At 32.5% G+C, this 8,112-nt stretch overlaps 1 protein-coding gene across 1 annotated transcript in view; it reads left to right on the top strand.

The window, feature by feature from the left end:
• Nucleotides 1–596: 596 nt before the first annotated feature.
• The window catches only part of pio (zona pellucida domain-containing protein piopio), a 47,108-nt gene continuing 39,592 nt past the window's right edge, over nt 597–8,112 (top strand). The window contains exons 1-2 of the mRNA XM_018537425.1: nt 597–1,629; nt 7,109–7,146. Of these exons, the coding sequence (XP_018392927.1) occupies nt 7,111–7,146 (36 nt within the window). The 5' untranslated portion in view covers nt 597–1,629; nt 7,109–7,110. The remainder of the gene's footprint in view (nt 1,630–7,108; nt 7,147–8,112) is intronic.

Raw genomic sequence — 8,112 nt, 5'->3', positions numbered from 1 at the left:
ATATTCTTTTCGCTATCTCTTTTTATTCGACAAACATACTCCGAGTATACGTTTCATTTGGCGCTCACACATTCGCGACCATATAATTTCTTGTTGTTCAATATTTTTGATAAATAACACCTGTTACATAACAAGAGGGTGAAATGATTCAATGAGCGTTGTGAGCGATTAAGAACACACTCTATGTATAACATACAATTCTCTTTCTCCTTCTTTCCTCTTCCTTTCCTTTCTTTCAAAAGAGGCTCTCATGCAGAACTTCCTGCGCCTATCGCTCCTCTACCAGTCTTCGATCGCCTCAAACTCGCTATACCTTTTCTTCGTGAAATTTAAAATTGCAGCATGTATCTCTCTCACCCTCTCTGTCTCTCTCGCGCGCGATTGATTATTTCCTCTCCGTTCAATGCAATCATTTCACACGTTCGTTTTCTCCCTCGCACACAGTACGATCGTTTTATTTCTGTCTATAACTCAGCCGGTTCTCTCTCCCTTCTCGCTCTCTTCTGCGCGCGCACCTCACGAAGAAGCACGAAGTACCGCGCCGCGAACCGAGCGAGTACGAACGGACTATTCAGGTTCAGTGAGTGCAGTCCAGTTAGTCTCGAATCTCGCGTCAATTGTTCCGGCGTTATTTCCGCGACGCGTTCCTTCGCCGTTTGTTCTCCGTTTGACCTATGGAGAATCGCGTGGGACCAACAGGTGCGGTGCAAGTGTCGTAAATAAGAGGACGGGAAAGAAGTGGTAAACGGGAAGCGAACTTTGAGGAACGAGCAGGAACGCAAGAGATGAAGGATGGATGAAAAATACGCGATCGCGACGCGGACAACTTTATATTTTTTTAAATAATTTTATTTTAATATATTTTTTACTTTGGTTTCCCCACAATATATGTCAAATATTGCTGTACAGCAATACACCTAACACAGTTATTTAAATAGCACTCTACTCTCTGATGAATAAATTAAATTAAAAAAAAAAATAAAATGAGAAATTACCCATAATTTTTCCCCCATAATCGAGATTCTAACTAAGACGACTCTAAGATTCGAACGATTTGAAGGACATTAATCGTGCGCGCAGAGGGTATCATTCGAAATCGTCGTGGCGTTCGAAGGGCGGCCGCACTCGCGTCGCCTGTATAAACGATTCAGCTGATCGAGAGAAGGAGGCTAAATAATTAACTCGTCGCGCCGCCAAGTGTTTTCGGAAGAACGACTAGAGTTGCTCGATCGGGAAACTGATCGTCTCCCGAGTTTACAAGAGAGACGCGCGCGGGTATCGTGAAATTTTCAAGAAGGTGCGATACAGAAGCGGAAGAAAGAGTAGTAATCCTTCTGGGATGTCGACGTACGGAAGGTGGACTCTGTGGCCGGCGAGGACGCGTTTTCGACACTTGACAAAATCATCGGAGATCCATCGTAGCTGAGATCACAACAGATGATCGATCGGACCGATTGATTGCGTTATCGCGCACCTTCATTCGCTGATTCGACACGTTCTTTTTCAACACGTTCGTCCCTAAAGTTGGCGAACGCGCGACAAAAAGAAAGGAATTTCACTCTTAAATTTCGCGACGCAGCGCGAGCAAGCCAAAATTATTTTCAGGAGATTTGGAAAAAAGTGCAGCAGGTAAGAGAATCTTTATTGTAATTTAAAATTTATTATAAATTACTGCCATTTTGCCTCCAGAAACTTAAAGTTAGATTTTGTGATTGAATTAGAGACAGCTTTTCAAAATGTGGGTATTTTTTTAATTGTGAAATTTCTTGAAAATTATGAAAATAATATTAAAGCAATTTTCCCTTCGATATAAATACCGTGTCCAATAAAAAACTCAACTTATCAAGTATTATTCATTATATTTTTAATTTAGAATAAGTAAAAAAATTATACCAACAGAAACTTTGTACTTTTTACTATTACGACAAAAATATTAAAAATCTGAAATGCTTATTTTTTGTATTAAAAAAAAGTTTTTCAAATCTCTTGCATTTTCACTGTATATCCTATAGAAGAGAGATGTACGATTACTTGTAAGTGAGCTGTTTAGTTTATTAAAAAATTACGAATAATCCTTGGAAATAAATCGTAAAATGACGCAATAACTTACAAAATGTGTTTACGAGTAGTATAGAAGTAGAAAGTATAGAATAAGAACGATATATATATATACGAAGTGTAATAGATAATTCTAATCTTTGCACACACATATTACAAATGTTACAATATGAGGTACACATTTTATGTAATGCATTTAATACACTGAATTCAATTTGCGTACTTTGTATGTTTCGGGCATGAATTCCGCTAACTAAAAGTGTTGTATATCCCAAAACAAATGGAATATACGAAATATCACGCTGAACGAAAAATACAAGAATCAAGTAGTCATGTTTTGCTATTTGCTCCATTTTTTACTGTCCTTTTACACTTATATGTCATCTAATAACCATTAAATTAATCTTTTGCCCTCTTCACAGTAATTATTTTATGTAAATTATGATCTTACTATATTGATAAATATTGATAAATTGATTCAATTATAATAGTAGTTTTATTAATATTAATAGTAAAAATTATAATTATGTAACACAAATATTAAAATAACATAAAGACATATAAAACATAGAGTGATTGCAATTACTTCCACTTTTTCTATTTTTTATTCTGATTTCTGTAGTGTACATTTCTGCGCGGTGTTAACTTATATTAATTTAACAAATCATGATGCACTTTGTAATGTGAATATTAGCGATTAACATTACGTTCGTTCGCGATTTGTATCGATATGCTAGATACTTAATTGTGTAATTATGAAAATGTAGGTATATTAAATAAAAAAATCGAAATGCTCAAATATTATAAACCACAAAATTCATTGATTTATAGAATATTTTTATATCGCTTTTATTTTTTTGTTACATCTTTTAAAGTGTTACTTTAGAAAGTATTCTGCAATTGTATATTTTATTAAATTTAAATCAATATTAGACCTAAGTTTTTTTAATTGCAAAAAGATGGCATTATTTCTTCACGTAAACAAATTCTTACGATGATTACGTTGGAGAATATTTAAAATTGACGCTTGCAATGCTGCAGTGATTTCTTTGATTCTCTTAATTATATATACATGTGTGTGTGTGTGTGTGTGTGTGTGTGTGTGTGTGTGTGTGTGTGTGTGTGTGTGTGTGTGTAGTACAATTAAAAAATATACAAAATATAAAATAACATTCTCGATTAAATAAAGCTAAGAAATAATGAGGTTAAATTTCATATTTCTATTAATTTATTAATTTAATTTTAGATTTGATGTACACTATAATATACATATTTTCTCAAAAGTTTAATACTATACAGTGTATTTTAAATAATTATTTCTTCTCAAGCTATACGCCTTTTGTTCTTTTGTTATATAAATTGCCGTCTGATAAAGTCTATTTCTTCAATTTCACGTAAGATTATTTTTATATTTAGCTATTTAGCATATTCTCTGATATAATGAAAATAATTTTGTGAAATTATTAATAGCCTTCTTATGTAAATTATTATAATATTTGAACGATGCGTAATAATTAATTAATTACCGAATAAATACTATCGATTTTGTAACTATTTTACATGTTGAATTTATGTAATGAGAATGAGCTCAAGGCTTCGCTTAGCCGTCCATCGCGCTCATTGCGTTGTGGGCGAGCGTTAACCAAATATATATGCAGATATTAAGACACAGATCTCCGATGAAGTCGGATAAATATTTCAAAGTTATTATATAAATATGGAGAGCAATCTTATAAGATGAGCTTGTGGTATGCAACAAAATAATTATTTTACGTATCATTTATTATGCAAGTCTGTGTGCACATAATAAATATGCACAATTTGTATTGTCAAGTTTCAAAATTTGTACTCATTTTTTCGCGATTATTATACAAAAAATTAATTCATACAATGGTACATACAAGGAGAAAAAATGTAGGTTATTGTCATCATAAAGCCGCAGCATTGAAATCTCCGTAAATTTCTTTGTTTTACGCGCTTTAGAATGTATAGTGTGGTAGGTATCGAAATCTCCGATGATTTTAATACTTCGTACTATATTTCAGTATAGATACCGGTCTTGAAACTATTCATATATTAATTAATCATTTAATTTTTTATTATATTATTACATATTTTATCAATATTGTTATTTGTATTATAATTAATATTATAAGAAAAATATTTATTTGAACTACAACGTTTACAAACAATAAGAATATCAGAATATGAATATATGGGTGAGGAAATATATTAGATTCGTTATATATTTTTGTTAGAAATTATTCAAACTCTAGTAAAAAATTTAGTACGTAAATTATCATTATTTTCTTCGTATTTTTTTTAACGGAGAGAAGAAAATTTGTTGCTGTGGAATTGTTCCCACGTAAATTCCTCGTTAGGCTATTCTTGAATTTTTTAACGTGTTCTCTTCCGTAAATGAGTCGACACTTTAAATCACCTGCAACTGTTTCCGCTGCTAAAACACTTGGGGTGCTACTCGCTTGCCTGTATCGCTTACCGTTAGTTGCCAGCGTCGTTATGTGTGTTGCGCAGCTTTTTTACCATATAAAATATCTGCGCAATGATATATACATAACGATACCAACAACTATCGGTAAGCGATACAGAATAGCATCCCTGTTTACATTCGTTACTCAAATCGTTCAACCCTGTGATATACAATTATTGATATAATACGAGTACATAAAGTATGTGTCCATATTTCTCGACTTTTCAATTTTTTCCACGGCAACCTTCAAAATGGTTTTAATTCACAAAAATTTTAAGAACCGAATTTCAAACTCGACCGGGCAGCGGTAATCCATGCCAATGGCTTGTTAAGATAACTTTTTAGTAAATTGAATTACCATAGAAATATCTAATTTCTTTATATAACAAAGTTGAAATACCGAGAGAGAGAGAGAGAGACACGTTTCTTTAAATAACTGCACGATTCAATATAAATGATGATAAATCTCTAATTTCTTTTGGTTAATCCGCTATATTAACGTATCATTTCATTCTTGTACTTCTCTCGAAAAAATACATGTTACTTTTTTTGAAAGAAATTGTTTTGTTCCCCAATTGCAAGAACTTGCGCACCATAAGGGACACGTCCCTGGTTGCAATCACAGATCTGATCGGTGTACCGCCCCCATCCTTCCAACTGAAAGAAAGGTGGAAGCTGCGGAACTATCTCCACATGTCGATCTCGGTAATAATCTCGGCGGGATCGCGTAAATCACGGAGCTTGTCGCAATACACATTTTTGATGGCGTTAACCATCAAAAAGAACTTGGCGCACGCGCGTGCGAAAATGGTGGCCACACGGTCATAGCCAACCATGGTGGTCCGGTGTTGGTCGAGGTCGACCATCGCCACGGCGCCGCTGCTGCCGCTGACTATCGTATTAAAAAGTGAATGTTGCATCGTGCACTGCTGCCGACACCGACACCACCTCCACCATCACCACCGCCTTCGCGGACAACCATGTCGCTTTCTCGACGGGCTGCAAGCGCCTGCATCCGAACGGACCTCTATTATACTAACCCACCTAAAAACATATCCACTGGCTCTCTCAATACCGAGATTGTCCTTAACCCTCGCTAGTCGCTCGTGGAGACGCATGTGGAGAAACGCCGCGATTATTTTTCTTTTTTTTTTTCACAGTCGCAAATTATTTCAAACTGTTGTTTAGAAAATGAGGTGAGGGAAGAATGCAAGACTATATCTTCATGTTTCAAATTGAATTGTGGGATGGAATGGTGGAATGTTTGGTGTTTTGCATAGGTCTTTTGTATATGTAAATTAGGTAGAGTTAATATAAAGCTAAAGAATACGGGTACAATTGGAAACGAGTTCAAGGTTGACAGAAAGAGCAATGGTTGTAATAAAGAAAGAACAATCCGGTTTTTAGAGTGAAACTGTTCAGTTGTTGTTTTAAGGGAATTCTAAAATCGTCTGTTTCACCAACTAAACGCAATAACTTTTGTATAACAATTATTTTTTTCGCTCTTTTACAGATTCGAAAATCCTTTTCTATAGGATTATTAAGGAGATTCTTGTATTTGATGAAATATAAAATAAGTGTATAATACAAAAGTTAATCATATCAACAATATTAGGGGACAAAATTCATTAATTTAACCATATCTCATTTTGAAGATACTTAATTTTAAATTTATAGAATTTTATGCAAGTTAAAGATTTAATCCGTTGTTCTAGATATTTTCTTTTAAATATAAATATATTTGCATATAAGATAGAAATTAAAAAATCCCCATAGTTATAAAGTAAACCTTTATTTGTTTTTGTAGAATTTTATAAAAATTGACCGTACAAATTTTGAAAGATATTTACATTCTTCTATGAAAAAAGCTGGAATTACATCAAATAAGCATCTTATAAGTATAACATTTATTTTGTTACAAGGATACCTATATCGTAAAGATGTTTTATATATGTTTTCAGTATGTTTGGTATACGTTTTATGTATATCTTAAAAATATACAAAAAATGAAATTTTATTGAGATATAGTGTAAGATGTGTACCGATGATAACGGTACATTCCATGCTTTCGGTATAAGTATCGAATATTAGCATGATACCGTATGCTGTCTGAGTAAATGCAGAAAATGTCTTTCCCTTTCAATATATATCATAATAAAAGAGTTATTAATGTGACACTTGTCTTTGTAATCTTTTACTTTGTGTGTATATAATAAAATATAGATAATATGATAGATATCTACAATATCGAAGTCAGTAATATCTCTTTATAAATTATAAACTCTTAAAAATATTTTGGCTAAACAACTTCAGTTAAAAATCGAGCAATTAGTCAAAAAAGCTATATATTGCAATAATATGAAATATTATGTATGCAAAAAATGCATAGGATATTTCAATAAGTTGAAATGAAACAAACGTATATTTGTTTCACTTCGATTTATTGCACTGTGTGCATCAGTTCAGATATAGTACAGGAATAAAGAACAGACCTAAGATGTGCACGATTGATTGTGCGAATTTTACTTAGTTATTAATAAGATTTTTTTTTTATTTTAGCTATGGACTGGAGAAGGATTGCCCTGGCATTTCTAGTGGTGAGTAAACACAAAAACTATTTCTTTTACAAGAAATTCTGCGTACAAGAAAATTTACATTCAATGAACGAAATATCTTAAGGGGATACTGATGATGGTCAAATTTGATTGATGTTGATTCAATTGGTAGATTTTTTAAATTCTAAATTACAAATGTTGATAGTATATTGATATCTTTAGTCCATTTCTCACATTATTATTCTATCTCACTTAAACGCATTCTTATTTGACAATTTTGGTCTTTTTTGCATGAAATTAAGAACATTGCCTCATAAGAGCCTCTTAGATACTTTATACTCATTTTGAAAGTTTCAACAAAAAATATTGCTCGAAACGATAATAAAGTATATATTGGGGTATGTTAAGTTAGCACCCCAACTATAGTACTCAGGAGTTCTGATTAGTGTTCCCACTTCCTTTTGACGAAACGAAGAGTTCCCTATAGTTAATAACAAGAGTTCCGCTCAATTTTTTTTACATTTTTAAAAAATGGGGTGCTAACTTTTTATCAAAATTTCGAGGTGGAATAGTTCTGAGCGGCTTAATAGCTTCAATTTGCGATTGCTTAGAGTTCCTGATATGTAAAAAAATTTTCGAATAATAAAAAAAAATTAAAAATTTTTGAAAAATTAATTTGTAGATACAATAGTTCTGATGATAATTTCTGCTTCTTTTTGACGATACAAAGAGTTCTCCATGATTTTTAATGGCATATGCGCTTAATAATCATTTTTTAATAATTTTAAAAAAATGGGGTGCTAACTTTTTAACAAAATTCAAGGTCGCATAGTTCTGATCAGCTTAACAGAAGTATTTTGTGAATACCTAGAGTTCTTGATACATAAAAAACATTTTTGAAGAATAATAAAGTTTAAAAAAAATAGTAGAAACCTTTGAAAATTTTTTTGAGAGTACCGAGTAGTTCTGAGTTGCGTTTCTTATAGTACTCGACGAGTTCTATCGAAA

Source organism: Cyphomyrmex costatus, unplaced genomic scaffold (assembly GCF_001594065.2).
Source record: "Cyphomyrmex costatus isolate MS0001 unplaced genomic scaffold, Ccosl1.0 scaffold172, whole genome shotgun sequence".
NCBI lineage: Eukaryota > Metazoa > Arthropoda > Insecta > Hymenoptera > Formicidae > Cyphomyrmex > Cyphomyrmex costatus.
Note: the sequence above shows the minus strand (reverse complement) of the source record. Positions and strands in the feature narration are given on the sequence as shown.